Source organism: Pelodiscus sinensis, chromosome 1 (assembly GCF_052426305.1).
Source record: "Pelodiscus sinensis isolate ZL-2025 chromosome 1, ASM5242630v1, whole genome shotgun sequence".
Classification (NCBI taxonomy): domain Eukaryota; kingdom Metazoa; phylum Chordata; order Testudines; family Trionychidae; genus Pelodiscus; species Pelodiscus sinensis.
The window spans coordinates 176,819,918-176,839,107 of NC_143052.1; the positions used below are offsets into that span (position 1 = coordinate 176,819,918).

Below are 19,190 nucleotides of genomic sequence, written 5' to 3' on the forward strand. Positions count from 1 at the left end.
CTCCTCGATCAAAGATTATGCCAGACCAGAGAGTCCCAGTTAAAGGAAGTGCAACCTGTAGTACCAATTGTTGGATAAGCACTATTAGTTATCCATTCGGTGTCCTTAATCATAGAATAATAGAACTGGAAGGGACCTTGAGAGGTCATCAAGTCCAGCATCTCCCCTCACAGAAGGACCAAGCATCATCTAGATCATCTCTGAAAGATGTCTATCCAACTTGCTCTTAAATATCTCCAGTGGTAGAGATTCCACAACCTAGCTAGGAAATTTATTCCAGTGTTTAACCACCCTGTCAGTTAGGAAGTTTTTCCTAATGTCCAACCTAAACCTCCCTTGCTGCAATTTAAGCCCATCGTTTCTTGTCCTATCAGCAGCAGTCAAGGAGAACAATTTTTCCCACCTCCTTGTAACACTCTTTTAGATACTATCATGTCCCCTCTCAGTCTTCTCTTTTCTAAACTAAACAAGCCCAGTTCTTTCAGTATTCCCTCATAGGTCATTTTTTCTAGACCTTGAATCATTTTTGTTGCTTTCCTGGACCTTCTTCAGTTTGACAATCTCTTTCTTAAAACATGGTGCCCAGAATTGGACACAATACTCCAACTGAGGCCTAATCAGTGCAGAATAGAGCAGAAGAATGACTTCTCATGTCTTGCTCACAACACTCCTGTTAATACATCCTAGAATCATGTTTTCTTTTTTTTGCAACAGTGTTACACTGTTGATGCATATTTAGCTTGTGGTCCACTATGACCCCTAGCTGCCTTTCTGCAGTACTCCTTCCTAGACAGTCACTTCCCATTCTGTATGTATGAAACTGATTGTTCTGTATGTATGAAACTGATTGTTACTTCCTAAGTGGAGTACTTTGCAATTGTCCTTATTAAACTTCATCCTATTTACCTCCGATCATTTCTGCAGTTTGTTCGGATAATTTTCAATTATAACCCTATCCTCCGTAGCACTTGCAACCCCTCCCAGCTTGGTATCATCTGCAAACTTAATGTTAATATCCAAATCATTAATGAAGATATTGAACAGAACCGGCCCCAAAATAGACCCCGGGGATCCCACTTGTTATGCCCTTTCAGTATGACTGTGAACCATTAATAACTACTCTTTGAGAACAATTATCCAGCCAGTTATCATCATCGTCATCTACAGCCATGGGCTCAACGCCCGTTGGTGTCCAATGCTTCCCTCGCTATTTCCTTCCATCCTACCCTGTCCAGTGCAGAGTGGCTTAGTTTCTGTAGATTAGCTCCACACCAATCTACTATGTCATCTACCCATTCTTTGTGGGGTCTGCCTCTCCTATTCAGACCATCCATTATGCTGAATACCAAGGTCTTAACTTTTCATTCCTCGTTCATTCTGCTGTAACTTCCGTTGCATAACCTTCTGCAGTAGATTCTCTTTTGACTGACTCTTCCTATATAATTCCTCGTTGATGACCTTCTGCATCCATCCTATTCTCAGGATCTTTCTATAACTACTCCTCTTGAATGCCAATATCCTTCTCTTCGAATCACCCATCTCACATCTGTACAACATGCTGCTAAATACACACGTTTTCAAGATGCTCAGCTTTGTTCCTAAGCTAGTCACTTTAATTTTCCAGATCTGATCCATTGCCTTCAAACTCATTCTTGCTTTCTCTATTCTAGTTGCTATTTCCTTTTTACAGTCTAGATCATACGTCATGTTGCTCCCCAAATACATTAACTTCTCTTCGTTCTCTAGTTCGATTCCATCTACACTGATCTTCCTTCCTATTTCCTTATCTCCAAATACCATTGTCTTTGTTTTATCGATATTCATAATCAGTCCATACCACTTCCCTTCCTCATTTAACACCTGCCCCATTCTCGCTAGCTTCTCTTCATCTTCCTTGATGATAGCAGTATCATCCATGAACCTCAAGTTGTTAATTCTCATCCCATGCACCAATATCTCTTCTACCTCTTCCTTGATCTCGTCCATTGGTCTCTCTAGGTGTGTGATGAAGATACTTGGTGATATCGGATCTCCTTGTCTTGTACCTCTATTCGTTCTATGCACTCACCTTATTGTAGTCCCATCTGGGTTGTATTTTCCTAGTTTATTGATAAGAAGATAATGCAAGACCTTATCAAGTGCCTTACTAAAGTCTAGGTATACCACATCCACCGCTTTTCTCTTATCCACAAGACTTTTTATAGCTATCAGATTGGTTTGACATGATTTGTTCTTTACAAATTCATACTGGCTATTACCTATCACTTTATTATCTTCTAGATGCTTGCAGATGAATTCCTTAATTATTTGCTCCATTATCTTCCTGGCACAGAAGTTAAGCCTGATATAATAAGGGTTTAAAAACCATACATAATACAACGATGTAGATATGTACAAACCTACAAGGAAAAGTAATTTCGATTTTGAATTTGCTTTGCAAAGTCCAGTTCCTAGAATATAAGCATTAGTATGACTGAAAATCATTAGTATGATTAGCATAGTGGTCACTAATTAGCATGATGGCTACTAGTCTCAGGTGAGGAGAAAAAGACAAAATGAACATGGAGACTGAAATATTATTTAAGGCACCACCCACATTACAAGAATAACCATGTTTAAAAAGTGTTGTGTAACATGGTTGTGGCTAAACTTTGTTTCCTCTTTCTTATAGGGACAAACATTAAAATGCCATTGCCATCTTAGAGAACCATTTATTTACAGACACTGGATGATAAAACCACATCTAAAACTTGATTCTCTTACATATGTATTATTTTTGCTGGTATTAGACATAAATTAACCATATTATACTGTTTATTAGAATCAGATTAATTATATTCTTCTGTTTAGTCCACAGGTATAATAACATATATATAATTACATTTAAACATGATTATTTTCCAGAGTTTAGGTACGATCTTAGTCCTAGAAGTGGTTCTATCTTGTCGAGGCTGAGGTGCATTAATAATGTAGACAGGGGAAGCTTACATTCTTGTCCTTGCTGTACTCCATAATTTCAGTTTATTTCTATGCCCTTTACAGATAGAAGGCTTCTGTTCTATGCCCATCTGTTTTGGGCATACATAGAGGATTTTGGTCTCCAGGGATCTGTTTTCACTAATGTTCAGTGGTATTGTTATCTCAACCAATGGGGCATTGAAAATGCTTTTCCAATCTAAAGCAAAGAAAAATTTGATTCCCTTTTCCCTATACACACTTACCCTTCCAGAACAAGTATTCTCCATCAACTTCACAAAACACATGCAGATTACATAGGCTTATAGTTATCTGTAATACTTTTTTTACTCTGTCTTATACAATAAATGTAAGAAGGTAAAACAATAAGGGGTCACCAACCTGAAAATGTTGCAAAGACACAGTCCTATACGATATAAATTAATAATAATAGAAAGACATTGGGAATAAAAACAGACCTTCAAAACTATATCATTTTTATAGGCATACTTCATGGACAGGATCCTGTAATATTCAAAAGGTGTTATTACAGGTTGGATCTGCCTGGTCCAGCACCATTAGGCCCTGACCAGTCCCAAACAAGAGAATTTTTTGGAGCAGAGGAGGTCTCCTGACACTGGCTCCCAAACCCAGAGCCTGCTACTGGCAGGCTGCCCCAGCAGGCATCCTGCCTCACCCTCCCCTCACCCCCAATCTGGCTGGGCTGCTTGCCCAGCTGCTGCCAGCTTCCCGGGGCAGCAGATGCTCTGGCTCCTGCCATGGGGCAACAGCCCCATGCATCTGAGGGCAGCCACAGAGCTCTGGCCTTGTGCTCTAGCCGGCTACTGCAGGGCTCTGGCCCTGTGCTACCAGGGGGCTCAAATCCAGCCCCATATTCCCAGGGGCTGCTGCAGTGCCCCAGCCTAGCACTCCAGGAAGCTGTTGGGGGACTCTGGTCCTGCACTGCGATAGGACTCCAACCACAGCCCCTAATTCCTGAGGACTCCAGCCCTGCAGCAATCCATGCTGCCGAGGGACTCCAGCCCTACCCCGCCCTGCTATAGGCTGCTACAGGCTGCCGTGGATCTCTGGCTCTGGTCTCATGTTGCCCCCAGCCAGGCTGCCAACCCTGTTTCCCCAGCTCCGGCTGGTCCTCCTGTCCTTCGTCTCTTTGCTCTCTGGTCCAGGAGAATCTGTTGTCCTGCTGGAGGACAGATGTTGCCAGACCAAATAAAGTTGTTTTTTGAAGGTACAACCTGTACTCCCTCAAACAACGCACTCAGAGGCCAAAAGTGGAAACTCAGTTGCAACATCCAGATATTCAGCATCTTACCTCACAAGTATGCTTCTTCTGAATATGTGAAAAGAGCTCCCAAATAGATAACCAAGCGTTCATCTGCACAGCAGCGTTAATTTGGAATAACTTACATTATTTTGAAATAACAAAGAGCGAGTCTACACAGTGAGACATTATTTCAAAATAATGTCAAGACGGGCAACTTCTTACTCCAACTCCTGTAACCCTCATTTCACAAGGAGTAAGGGAAGTCGAAGGAAAAGTGTTGTTCCTTCGACTTTCTGCTGTGTAGACAGCCACCAAAAGCCAAGTTAAGCTCTTTCGACTTCAGCTACACAATTGACATATCTGAAATTGCGTCGCTTAATTTGACTTTTGCCCTGCTGTGTAGACGTGTCCTTAGGGTTCAAAACCTTTGAGAAGCTGGACACCTTTGACTGCTTCCATTTCATGGGAGCTCAGTACCTCGAAGGATCAGATCCTTCATGACCTGTATGGCTTTCCTATATGAATGTACACATATTACGACCTGCAAACTGTGTAATGGATCTCATGGGAAGAGAAATGAAATAACAAAGAAGAATAAAAGACAAACGCTTGGGGACAAATACAGATGAACTGCCAGAGGGATGGGTAAATTACATGTCCTTGTGCCTGCCAAGCCACTTTCACCCCAGAGGTAATTCATCTGTGAGGTGAGGATGCTATTACTATGTTAAATTTACCAGGAGTAAAAGCAGCTTTCATTTGCACCAAGGCTCCATAGGAACTCTGCCAGCAGGAGGAATTCCAAAAACATATTTCTTATTGCTCTGACCACTCCATCTGTCAAACAGCACTGTCCTTTGTACAGAGAGCACTGATCCCTTATGCCCTTCCACTAGCATAAACAAATCTGCTTTGCAGTGTCATCAACCACTACATTTTGGCTACAAGGTACTTATGCATAGGTTTATGCTGACAAAATGCAACATAAACCCTACATGCATGCAGCTTTCTCCCTTCTTGCACACAAGCAGCTTTGGCTTCTCTTTATTCTTTGTAGATTTTATAAACACAATTTATTTTGCAAAGTTAGAGAGAGATAATGTTTATGATTGGGAGAGTGTGGTTAGGCAGGAAAGGAAAGATTATCAGACACATTAATATACTGAGTAGAAATGTTTGTTTAGCCCTGATGATATATTATACCAATAATGCACCAGTCTTGAAGGATTTAAAAAGGTAATATATTGGGTGTGGGGAGGGATTATTTAATGCGTTTACATTTCAAGGACTTCTTTTTCAAGTAGAAATTTAGAGGCTTTTCTCAATTGCCATAGGTTATAAAACACATGTAAATTTACTTTTATTCTTAAAGACACTTTATAAGAAAAAAACCAGTGGAAGGAATGTCAGCATATTCTCCAGTGCCAACCTTCTCTGATATGGAAAGTCTGAATAAATCTACGCCTCCCTTTGCAAAGGGAAATTCCTTTGTACTATTAAATTCCACCCATCTTTTCCATTTCAGTCCCTAGCACTGAATGTGCTCCCAGAATTTTAACAAGACACTTAATGAAAAATTGCAACCTTTGTCAGTAATACCTGTGCCATTATCTAGGTCCCCTACCACCACCTTCCAAAAAAACCAACCTATCTGTTTCTATGGCTTCTGCTTCTAGCCACACTTCCCCTCCTTTCCCTTCTTTTTTGCTTCATAATTTCATGCTCTCCTTCCTTACCTATCCTGACCTAAAATACAATTATTATGTAAGTACAAATATAATAAAAATATCCATGCCCCTAAAATTCACCTAAAAATTAACTTGGTCTTGCGTTTTTAACCCATGGGGCATGGACTGTCTCTTACACTAGCTTTGTACAGTGCCTCATGCTATGGAAACCCAAATATGGTCACAGGGCTGGTAACAGACTGTACCAGGCCTGGGCAATCTAAGAGGTGAAGCCTTGAGTGAAAGGGGCAGGGTTAGGGCAGCCAGCCCTCAGAACCATCCAGACCATGCCCTTCGGGGCTCTCATGCAATTTAAAGGACCCAGAGCCTCAGGCCCTTATAAAATAACCAGGTACTGGGGCAACTACCCCTTCTTGGCTTCCCTGTTGGTGGCCCTGTGTAGTTGGGCCCCTGAGCACTACTGGAATACAATACACACACAAAGTCGCATCATCTCATAGCCTTTGATGGTTGAGTCATGGTTGGTTGCACAAGAAGCAGGATGACTAGTTGGTAGACTGTATAATCACTTAGGGAATGGGTCTTCTCTGAGACATTATGCATTTAAAGCTTCTTTGACTGCTGCTGGTATCCCCTAAATATAGAATCGTGGGCAGGTGACTCACCTCAGCTGGTCAGGTGGGAAAACAGGACTAAGGCTGCAAGTGGCCTGTAGCCGTTATAATGATTAAAAATGCATAGTGGTGTGGGGTTTTTGTTTTTGTTTTGTTTTTTTCTTTAAACAACCATCTTCTGCATTTTCTGGTGTTGACCCTTTGGTCAAATAGGAGCCATTCTACCTTGACATAATTACCAGGAGGAATGCAAATGTTTGGAAGGAGCCATGATGAAGGGAGAAAAGTACCACCAATTCATGTTGAATAGAAGAGATTCTGGGCTGAGGTTGATAACAAGAAGGAAGAGAAGAATGAAAGGTGGATCCAAGGGTGGGCTGGGTGTGAAGAGGGCTGCCTACTGAAATGCTAGCTTTAGGTCCACAGACTGAGTCTGGCTAATCGGTCTCCAAAATTCATACATCATTGCTAACCTTGGGCCCAATCTTGTAATTTCTATCCTAATCCCACTGAAAATGGCAATAAGTATACGTACAGGATTAACTCTGTGCAGGATTGTGTCCCTTGTTTGGATACTCTTTGTTGTGACTTTAATCTTGGCCACTTACAGTAGCATAGTGACCTAAATTTCAAGAGATAGCTGAAATATATTCATACCAATGTCACACACAGTTTGAAAATAACAGTTGTTGATTTATATTCGATACATTCAATTTTTTTTTTAAATCTTTCAACCAAACATCTTTCAGATGGTTTACTGCATGTACATGTATTGGAAAAATAATCCACATCTGGTAGTAGACTTGGTTGTTTTGCTGATTTTCAGAAAGCCTCTTTCAGAAAGTCTCCCTGATTTCATTCAGAATCAATATATAGCAACAGTTTACATTTACATAGTGTCTTTCATCTCTAATGCTCCCAAGAGTGCTTTACTAACTAGTCAAACTGTTCAAAACATAACCTGCCTTTAAGATGGAGAGAAACAACTGCTCAATCCATGATACAACAGTGAGACTATTAACCTGATTCTTTCCTATGTTTATCTACAAGAATCACTAATCTGACACAAAGATCACCCATCTTTTCACTCTGTTCTATTTTCTGTCTTCTACTGTACAGCAGCAATACATGCATTTTTCATAGGACATAAATAGTGAACATATTTCTAACCTTGTTGTTATTATCTCCCCTCTCTGCACTACCCTTAGTTTGTGTTAGTTTTCTTTTCTTATTTATACTTCTGGCTAATTTACAGTCCCAAGAGATTTCCGTAACATGCCAACATTGACTTTGCAAATCAATGTACCATACATAAAGCTGGCTAAGAAATTATCTTCCTCTACATAAATTCCAACCTTTTTTTCCATTTTGCTCAATTTTTTCTTCGGGTTTTATTTTAGTTTTGAGTTTTTTTGGCAACTGAAAAGTAACAAAGAGATAAATTGTTTTCAGCTTTTGAGTCTTCACTTAAAAATACCTAAAAAATGCTGCTGAAAATAGATTTTGTGTGTGTTTATATGTGTATGTGCATGGGAGAAAGAGAGAGAGAATCTCCATAAGGTTATTTTCCATTAACCTTATTAATGGTAATTTTGTGGCTAACTCTAACCTCGTGATACTACTATCAAATCCAAATACTGCTACAGTTTGTTCCCTGATGCACTTTTGGTCTGTGCTTTTGGAAATACACCCAGAAAACTAGCAATGATTCTAACAAACTTCTCATTCATGATCTTTTTATTAATCTATAGTTATTCCAATGTACATATCTTAATATGATGTATGTTAGAAATATAGCCTTGTTAATACGTTACCTTCCATTCATTTTTTCATTTTTTTCTGCTTTAGCATACTTTTATGATATGTTAGATGTTCAACTTGCTGCTCTCTGTTTTAATCATACAGTGAACTCTTTCATTTAACCATATAGTTTTTTCCCCACCTTTAATTAATAAAAGGGAATCATACACTATACCCATAAAATAATTTATCTACATACACCCTCTCAATCTCTTTTCTTATGTGGTTTCACACAGTGGTTATATTATATGTCCTTCTACATAATGGTTACTTAATCATAAAGGGCTCATTGACATCCATAGAATGACTCCCATTGACTTCAATAGATTTGGATCATGTCCAAAGTGCTACTGAGCTCAGAACCTGTTTTTAAGATCCCATCTGTAACACTGGACATCACTAAATTCACTAAATTCATCTCTCACAAGCACAAAGGTCTGAGAAAACATTAAAAGGATTTTGGTAGGTTCCCAGGAGTGTAGATATTTAAAATTTGAGGCTGGGACAACAACACTGACTCTGTTGGAAAGACAGACAAAAAAGTAAGTTGTTCAGAGCAAATGCATTGGTTACGTCACAACTTATTTTCACTCACCAAAGACAGAGATCTCTCTGGAGGTCCACATTTCACATAGGTGCTCAGCGGAGTGCTGGCTCTGCTGCTGATGCTAATGGTCTCTTTCGGTTCTTGGTGCTCTTGGACTGGTTCATACAAGCTGTCCATGGAGCCTTCCTGAAATAAAGAAATGCACATATCATTAGCTGTACATTTATAAACGTGCAGAAAGAAAAAAGAAAGCCAGAACCTTCTAGGATGGACACAATAAAGTGAAAGCACAGTGCTCCTCCAGAGTGAAAACCATCTTTCAAAACTTCCATGGCCTTCCTTTGCATATATAATCAAATTAAAAATAAATTATATCTAGATGCTTGAACTTGCTTCCCAAATCATGATTCCGAGGAAGGTAAATACTAGAAGGATAGAGGGAAGGGAATTCTGACATAAGCCTTTTCTGAAGAAGGCTAAGAGCGTCCCTTGAAGGGAAAGAAACCGTATTGCCAACTCCAAGCATTCAACATAAGAATGACCATACTGGTTTAGACCAATATTCTGACAATGGCCCATGTCAGGTTCCCCAGAGAGAATGAACAGAAGAGGGAATCATCAAGTGATCCATTCCCAGCTTTTGAAAAACAAAGGCGAAGGACACTGTTCCTGCCCATTCTGGCAAAGAGTCATTGATGGACCCATTCTCCATGAATTTATCTAGCTCTTTTTTGAACTTTCAACAGTAAGTTAAACGCTAACAAAACAAAAACAGTATGCATCTGTCCTCGCAGCTCTTTACATCTATGCAGGCCCAAAAGGCAAGTCTTCTTCTTCAATAGTCCAGCTGAAAGATTTCCCAGTGTACTCCAAGCAAGACAGCTAGCTGTGTCTCAAGTGCATGTTATGGTTCTAAATATAAAAATATATATATTGTTGCAAACGGCTCTGCACTTCATTGAAAAGAAAATTAAAGTCTTCAACTATAAACGTATTTGTCTTAAAATTTGCACTTGACTTCCTTATGGAAACAACTTCTTTTTCACTTTTTTCAGCAATTAAAAAGGACCTATGACTCTTGTAAGTTCAGTGTTTTGAGGAGTGTAGTACATTCATTGTTCTTGTTCACTGGTGCACAGACTTCCAAGCTTAGGCTGGGACTCAGGGACACCTTTCAGGGTCCTATAGCCCAGGCTCCAGCCCAAGCCCATAAGTCTACACAGCAATGGAATAGGCCTATGGGTTTCTAGTTGCTGTATTGTAGGGGTTCACAAACTGGGTGTGTCACAAAGTTATGACGTGGGTGGTTGAGAGATGATAGCCTCCACCTCCAAGTCCCACTTCACATCCAGCATTTATAATGGTGGTAAATATAAAAATGTGTTTTTAATATATAAATGTGGTGTCACAGTCATAGTTTGCTGTGTGAAAGGGGTCATCAATATAAAAGTCTGAGAACCACTGCTATATAGACTTATCCACAGAGCTCTTCTTCTGATCTGGGAAAGTACTCCCAGCATCACGACAAAATTCAAGGTGGAAGAGATTGTTTAGCATAAGCAGATAGGGCATATTATAAGGGACCATTCAAGGTAGAGTGACCTGTTAACATTTCTTCAGTCATAGGACAAAAAAAAAGGGGGGCTAGTTGGTTACAGATTGTTATAATAAAGCTATATATCCAGTATCTCCATTCGGGCCATGACTGTTAGTATCTAGCAGAGTAATGAACGTAAGGTTTCATTTTGCTATGACACAGAGTACCGTCCCTTTGTAGTTGGAAAGCTTGTCTCTCTCACCAACAGAAATTGGTCCAATGGAGGATATTGGATCTCCATGGCAATTGTGGCCTGTTGTGGTCTATAGCAGTAGTTATTATGGAGACCTCTTCCAGGAAAGGAAGTGAGATGTGGAGCACATTGAAGATGATCTTTGTTTTTTCATGGAGCTGTATTCAATCCTGCTGCCTCCTCAGCACTACAGCCATAGTGAAATGTTATATTTCACAGTCAAAATTATGTATAGCTATAGCCATGGTCAGACTTGGGGAACTTTCTGAAAAACACATGCTGCCTCACAGCGCATTGATACCACTTTAAAAATGGATACACCGGATTATCCCCTACAGTTTTCATAGGGCCTAGTTTCTGTCACCCTTACTCATGCTGAGTAAAAATTTACTCCATGAATTGTCCCGCTGATTTCAGTTGACCAGTATTAGGGAATTAATTTGGATATTATCATACCACAACATTTGTTCTTCTGGCACAAAAGGAAGGTTCAGGACCCACCTAAGATGTGGTTGATGTGAGCAACCACCCTGGCGCACTGTGATCAAGAAGGTGCTTCATCAAGACAGTGTCACAATAACAGCCCACTGCCTGGCTCTGCCCCTTCTCCCCTCCCTCCCAGTCTTGTTCTCCTTACAGGCACATTCCGCCTCCAGCTCCAAGGCTGCCACCTCTGTTCCTCCTTCCACTCTGCTCCGTCCCAGCCAAGCTCCGCCTACAAACCTGTTCCTCCTCCAGTTTCACTCAGGGTGCCATTTTAGGTAAGACTGACCCTGGGAAGGTTATGTGAAGCCATACTGCTAACATTTCAAAGCTTTACAGATTGGAATTAGAAAACATACTGGCTGCATCTAGACTGGCATGATTTTGCAGAAATACTTTTAACGGAAAAGTTTTTCCGTTAAAAGTATTTCCGCAAAAGAGCATCTAGATTGGCAAGGATGCTTTTGCGCAAAAGCATCCATGCCAATCTAGACACGCTTTTGTGCAAGAAAGCTCCGATGGCCATTTTAGCCATTGGGCTTTCTTGCGCAAAAAATTAATGTGCCTGTCTACACTGGCCCTCTTGCGCAAGTATTCTTGTGCAAGAGGGCTTATCCCTGAGCAGGAGCATGAAAGTATTTGTGCAAGGAGCACTGATTTTGTACATTACAAACTCAGTGCTCTTGCACAAATTCAAGCGGCCAGTGTAGACAGCTGGCAAGTTCTTGCCAGTCTAGACGCACCACTGAGTTTTAGATAAAATCTGTCTGGGATTTGAAAAACAATTGTGTTGGCTGGTAATACAGTAGTTGAAGCCACATCAATAATTCTTTGCATCCACATATGTCAGAAGTACTGTGCTTATTTTCTGAATATTAATAGCCTCATGCCAAAACATAGTTGAAAAGCAAAGCTAAAATTTAAGAGAGTATCATTTGAAGGTTTTAATAGTGATAGAAATGTAGCCGTGTTAGTCTGGGGTAGTTGAAGCAAAATGCAGGACAATGTAGCACTTTAAAGACTAACAAGATGGTTTATTAGATGATGAGCTTTCGTGGGCCAGACACCACTTCCTGAGGAAGTGGGTCTGGCCCACGAAAGCTTATCATCTAATAAACCATCTTGTTAGTCTTTAAAGTGCTACATTGTCCTGCATTTTGCTTGAAGGTTTTAAAATTTGGTTATCCTTAGGTTTTACACAGTATTTTATTCCAGGAACTAATGAGTTAATAAATTATGGGAATGTAGCACATGGCTTAAGTAGAACAACATGTGCTAACTATGTTCCTAAAAGCTAGTAGTGGGCTTAAAGGGCAAATGAGTTCATCTGAGCTTGTCCCTTGCTAGCATTAGAATTGTTTTGTTTGTATAACAGGGATGGATTTTCTAAGCAGGAGGATTGCTACAAATAGCTGAGTGCACACGGTTAGATTGCAATACAGGTTTTTTTTTAAAGTCTACATTAAAAGGAAAATTAACTCTTCTGAGGCTAAGAAAATCAGATTCAGGAATACCCAGCAATCACTCACACTCACCTTGTATTAAAATACATTATTTTAAAAATTGTCTATTTCTGAAAGAAACCATTTTTCCTCTCTAAACCACAGTAATTATAAAAGAGCTGCAATTTTGTGGTTAAAACAACTGACATGCTCCAAACTGCCCATAGAATAAGGAGCCTGCCAGGCATACAAGGTAGCTATGACTAGGATGTGAGAAACCTTGAGAACACACAAGGTGAGAAAAAAACACGCAAAAATTCTATTTGCTCACATCCCCAGTCCTATGTAGAAACACTTCATGATGTGTGCATTATAAGGATGTGTGTAATTTCTTTTTCAATAATCTACAGCAGGAAGTGAGGGGGAGGGAAAGGGGAAGAGGTTAGGCAGAAGCTCTGTAGTGAAACAGACAAAGGCTGAGTAGCTTTAGGGATAATACTGTTTTCCTTAGTCTAGGTGACTGTTCGGCCAGGTGTCATTAGCAGGACTAAGGGCCAGGTTCAATGTTATATAGAAATGCTTCTTAAAATAGTGATTGGATCAAGCCCCCACCTAAACCTTATCAACTCGTAGGGTAAATTTTAATCCCCCAGGTTCCTTTTGGAAGTGGTTCTTCCCACTCCAAAGCACCAACACAGCCTTGAGTGCATGAAGCCACCAATTGTTTTTATTTGGGAAAACAAAATAAGCCCCTATTTACATGGTAGAAAGAAATTACAAGGAGCTTGGCTAATACCATGGCTTTTGTTACATGGCTTCTTGGGGGCTCAGAGCTCTAATTCAGATCATATGCTTCACCCACATTCAAATCCATATCGACTCAAATGGGAATCAGGAGGCAGCTTTCCCCACTGCCTACTCCAGTCAAAAGAAGTCCATAGCACCAAGCCCCACTTCGATCTGGAGCTTCCAGGTCTGGTTCCAAAAAGGCATCTCCACCAGGATCTTTTATGCTATGTCCTGGTTCAGCAAAATCAGTTCCATCCGTTCTATGGCAGACCTATCTGGATCCACAGTATCAGCTTCACCAGCTCAGCTGCTAATAATCCAGTCCCACAAAATCACTTCCAAACAGGGTCTAGGCAGGTAAATCCAAGTAAGGCCCTACTTGTTTTCTTGAATTTGAGTTGACAACCCAATTAGAGTCTGTGCCTGTCAGTTCAGAGTGATCTGCTTCTTCAAGCTTTCAGTTCCCCCCTCCCCTTTCATAAATACATTTACATGCACCATTTAGTATTACTTCCAAAACACAGAACATAAGCATTCTCCAAGTAACATAAAACTTTGTGCAGAGCTCCATTGGGGAGAAATTCTTATATGTGCATTAACTGCCATATCCAGCATTTCTCCTTTCTCCTGTGAGGGAGCAGAGAACTTATCCCAGCTGTCTATTTCTGGGGTTTACATAAAAAAGTTCCCTTATTTGGTATCAGAAGTGGCGTTTTTCTGTTATACTCTACTTGTCACATAACATACATCACCACAGTACGTGTGTATTGTTTTTTTTAAAAAAAGTCTTATCATATGGAATGTATGTATCTTATAAATGTCTGAAATTCTTTCCTGTCTTGCTGGGTGTTTCGTGTACTAAAGATTCTGTACTTGTCGTACCTGGACATGATGGTTTTCTGCATTCTAACAAGCCACATTTCAGAGAAGTAGCTGTGTTAGTCTGTTTCAGCAAAAACCACAAGGAGTCCAGATAAAAAGAGAAGAAAAAAAATCGCGGAGAAAAGGATACTAAGATGAGAGTGTGACATCAGTGCTGATTAAATCAAAGTGGATCCATAAATGAAAGGAGATTTTAGAAGCACGTAATTTGGAAACTTTGTTCACAGATGATTCCTTTGAAGTAAACTCTTTTGCTTTGGAAGTCTGATAGGTTCTCCAGTTTCAGCTGGGAGCAATTGTATAAAATTAAGAAAGATTAATTTTTCCTAACAGAGGGATCTATAAGTAGCCTTGCACATGAATTAGTGCAAGCCCCATTGCTTCTGTCATTTAAAGCTGTACTGGACAAATCTTCTGAGTATATATTACAGGAAACAATTCAACCCTGACTGAAGGATAGACACAACCACCTGACTTGTAACTATTCCATCTCCATTTTGTAGATTGTGATTTATTAGTTGAGCTACCAAATTAATTTTTCTGACATCAGAGCTTCCTCCCTATTGAAAGGGAAATAGTACCTCCTGTTACCTGGTAAAACCACAACTTCATGAGGCAAGGGAAGGCAGCTATTGACTGGAATAATTCCCATCAGCATTTAGATTGCCAGAAGCTTTACTATTTTGAGGGGTGGTAGTTAAACAAAGTTTTGGACATCACCATTCTGTGCAGCAACAGAAACTGTCAACCCTCAATTTTAATGCATTTTTGCTATTGTAGCACAAAAATCAAACCAACGGATATGAAAACAGAGGCCACCTTTGTTAAATGCTGAACAAATTATCCAGGATGACACATGTATGGTGCTAATGGAGTAAGATGCTTCTTCAGTTTTTAAAAATACCCCACCAAATCTATTCTTATTCAGACATTCCCCCCATGACTCATGAGAGAAAACCTGTCCCTTCCTTACATCTTAATGCCATTTGCTGCTGACCTTTTCTTTCTGCAATTGCCACAATGCCATATTCCATTTCAAAACAGTTGAACACCAGCATATAAGTGGCTAAGCAGACATATTTGTACCAATAACCCGCTTTCAAGACAGACAATCCTGTTTTAGAAAAGAATTGCATTTCATCAGGCAAGTAGGGATGAGTGCACATGGACCTGGTTTTTAATCAAGTAGCATATCTGGATTAGTGACCAATAAATTGTCTTAATACAGTTTTTGGTATGCTATAAGATGTGTTGCTAACTATTCAAAGGATTATCTTCGTGTTCAGATTGACTCATAAAGAGACCCTGAAAAGAATATAGGTTAACTTCTTAGAATCAAACTTAAACAAGATTAATTATTTCATAAAGAAACTATAGCAACACTGATTTTTACACATAAGAAGGTATGTTGTATTTTCTGTTAGAGTTACAATGAGAGCAGCACGAGTTGGGGAAGTCATTTTAATGAAAAAAATCTGGGACTCCTATTCTTTATTCACGTAGTGTACCCATTTATTTAGCAGAGTCCCTGTTATTTATTTGACACACAACTCGCAGTAGTCTTGTTTGTTAACAGCTGGATTGCATCAAATGCAAGCTACTGCTCTAATGTAACGATAAAATACTGATGTAACAGTGCTAGTTACAGTCCTACGTAATTCCACAAATTAAAGCTTCTCTGATGGTCAAACTGACTTTTTGCACATACATTTGGGTGTTAACTTTGACCAAAAGAAAAATAAACTGGGACCAAATTAAACTGGGACCAAAAGCATCACTGGATTCTGACAAAAGTATTACTGTTAATTGGAGGGGTCCAGAAAAACTCTAAAAATCTACTGCATCTTATTTTCAAGATCCAAAAAGCAGAAGTAAATCCTTAAAACTGGACAATGCTGGGTATTCTGCAGTGAAGTTGCTTTAACAAAAAGGAGCCATAATTTACTCAAGTGGAACCACTAATACGTGTGTGATAAGCACCAAATGCAGTTCATTTTTTTCTTTCTAGTCCTACACTAAAATATCTGGAAAAGAGAAGCAAGCAGGTGTAGTATACTATAAAAATACAGCAGATTTACACATTTTTCACTATTAATATGTAATCTGGGGGCTGGCAGGTAAACCATTGAAAAGAGATAGAGTCTTCATGGATTTTGCAAATCTGATTCTACCAGTTTACTCATACTGGTTACTCCTCAGGCAATAGAAAGGGGAAAAGGATTTAAGTCAACTTGGGTGTGTCTAGACTGGCAAGATTTTGCACAAAAGCAATTGCTTTTGTGCAAAAACTTGCCAGCTGTCTACACTGGCCACTTGAATTAGCGCAAGAGCACTAACTTTGTAATGTACAAAATCAGTGCTTCTTGCACAAATACTTTCACGCTCCCACTCAGGGATAAGCCCTCTTGAGCAAGAATACTTGTGCAAGAGGGCCAGTGTAGACAGGCACCTTAATTTTTTGTGCAAGAAAGCCCGATGGCTAAAATGGCCATCGGCGCTTTCTTGCGCAAAAGCGCGTCTATACCGGCACAGATGCTTTTGCACAAAAGCACTTTTTGCTCAAAAGCATCCATGCCAAGCTAGAAGCTCTTTTGCAGAAATACTTTTAATGGAGAAACTTTTCTGTTAAAAGTATTTCCGCAAAATCATGCCAGTCTAGACACAGCCCTTCTGTATCATTGAGTGAATACAACCATATGACTAGTTTAGTGCCTGAAATTGTGCACTGATAATGTTCTGCTAATGGGAAACACACTAGAAAAAGTTCTGTTGTACTTCATCAGCAAGAAAATATGGTTCTCAGTATCATTTTAGCATCAGGGAAATAGCAGAACAGAATTAATTTATTTCATAATTGAGATACAAATAGGGAACTTTTGAAGGTTTTTATTGTGTCAAACTTGCAACATTTAGCAGTTGAGTTTCTAAACTGCAAAGTTTCACAGATATCACAGGTATCATATAGTATGTCCTTAAAAGCCTCCAAGTGTCAGTTTTTATTTATTTTCAGTTTATTTTAATTAAATCATATGTCCCTATCTTCAGCTTTTTATACACACACGTCTCTTTTTTTTCCCTAAGTGGCCTTTTTGTATGATACATGCAATGTACAGGGCTCTACACAATAACTTTAATCTCTGTCCTCATTCTGGTCACGTGTTAGTTCAGTTTACAAAAGCAGTAATACAGTAATCAAATATACAAGAAGCAAGAAGACTTACCAATGAAAAACAGAAAAGATTCATTTTGATATGAAGCTCAACTCCAGCACTCCAAAATTCTGTTTCAAAGAATTCCAGACACACAATGTAGCTCCTTCTTGTCCTCCCAGCTGTTTGTACATTTCGCCCTGGAGATTACAGCAAGATAAAATCCCCTGCAATAATCCACTGGATTCAGAGCCCATTATCAAATGAGACAGGCTTGCTTGCACCAGCACACACAGTTTCCAAAATTAATGAATAATGTTTACCAACAAAACAAAAGCATGGCATGACTTATTATGATGGACTAGGAAAAAATAGTTTTTTGTAGGTTGTTATTACCATCTAGTTTATCATAATGGAAACAAAGCTTCTTCTGTCTAAAAAGCAGTGGAATATGCAAAGAACTTGAAGGTGAGCATGCTGGATTTACTTCACTCATTTGACAAGTATACAAGAGAGACAAGTTGGATGAGGTAATATGCAAAGAAGAGCTCTGTATAAACTCAACGGCTTGTCTCTTTCACTAACTGAAGTTGGTCCAGGAAAGGACCTTGTGTCTTTAATATCCGGAGACCAATATGGTTACCACGATGTTGCAAACAAGGTATGGAACAGGCATTTTACAAAAAAATATTTATTTTGTATATAGAAAAATGGTACAATAGACTTAACTACCATGGACTAGAGCATGACTTTTTTCAGCCAAAACTTGTTTGGGCCAAAAAATTCAGGCTTATGTTGACAAACATCTCACGTTGAGTTTCTGAAATTGTTTTGGTCTAAATAAAAATCAGGGGAAAACAGCCCTCAAATTGAAAAGGTTTGTTCTGAAATTTTCTAAACAAAATGTTTTTATTCAAAATGTCTTTTAATTTAGAATTTTACTTCAACTTTTATGCAAGTAGAAAAAAGTTAAACACACCAAAAATACAAAACTTTATTTTGGGTCAAATTAAGTGTTTTGTTCAACACAAAAGAATTTGTTTTCTTCTGTTCTGCCATTGAATTGACGATTTACTGGCACATTGCAGTCCATATTTTAAAAACCAGTGTTTGAAACTGGATACTTAGATTCAGATTTAGGAGTCAAAATATATTAAAAAGTACCTATGTTTGGGAATCTACCTTTGAAATCTGGTCCATGCTTTATTCCCTTTTCAAATTGAATCTCTCAGAAAAAATCAATTTCTTACCTATCTACAAAGGAATAAGTTGCCTGCAGGAGTCCAATATGTCAACCATTTGATGATGAAGGCTAAAACGGAAATAATCAGTTTTGCTATTAGAAAATATTAGAAGTGAAGAAGTCAAAGAGGGCAGAGACAAGGACTCTGATTGTGGGTGGTGTAGGGAGATATCGGTGCTGTCCACTGTGACAGCGAATGGTGGGGAGGCGTGATATTACAGGAGAAAGACAATGGTCCATATAATCAACTGGTGTGAATTAATATAGCACCACTGACTCAAGAATTACCATAATAATAGCACATTTTTTACTGACCTGACGTTAAGAAAGAAAGAAAGAAAGAAAGAAAGAAAGAAAGAAAGAAAGAAAGAAAGAAAGAAAGAAAGAAAGAAAGAAAGAAAGAAAGAAAGAAAGAAAGAAAGAAAGAAAGAAAGAAACTAGCCCCAGTGTCTCTAAAACTGATTCCTTTTATGAACCACTTAAGATTACATCCTCTTATGGACCTTGTTCCCTCCCAACCTAC

At 39.2% G+C, this 19,190-nt stretch overlaps 1 protein-coding gene across 2 annotated transcripts in view; it reads right to left on the reverse strand.

Moving 5' to 3' along the window:
• The window catches only part of SAMSN1 (SAM domain, SH3 domain and nuclear localization signals 1), a 136,969-nt gene extending 118,247 nt beyond the window's left edge, over window positions 1-18,722 (reverse strand). The window contains exons 1-3 of one of the 2 annotated variants that reach the window (XM_075909842.2): window positions 18,675-18,722; window positions 17,497-17,624; window positions 8,938-9,075 (exon numbers count right to left, since the gene is read on the reverse strand). In XM_075909842.2, the coding sequence (XP_075765957.1) occupies window positions 8,938-9,075; window positions 17,497-17,520 (162 nt within the window). In that variant the 5' untranslated portion in view covers window positions 17,521-17,624; window positions 18,675-18,722. The remainder of the gene's footprint in view (window positions 1-8,937; window positions 9,076-17,496; window positions 17,625-18,674) is intronic. The other variant, XM_075909844.2, reaches the window with a different exon arrangement.
• Between the last annotated feature and the right edge of the window lie 468 nt (window positions 18,723-19,190).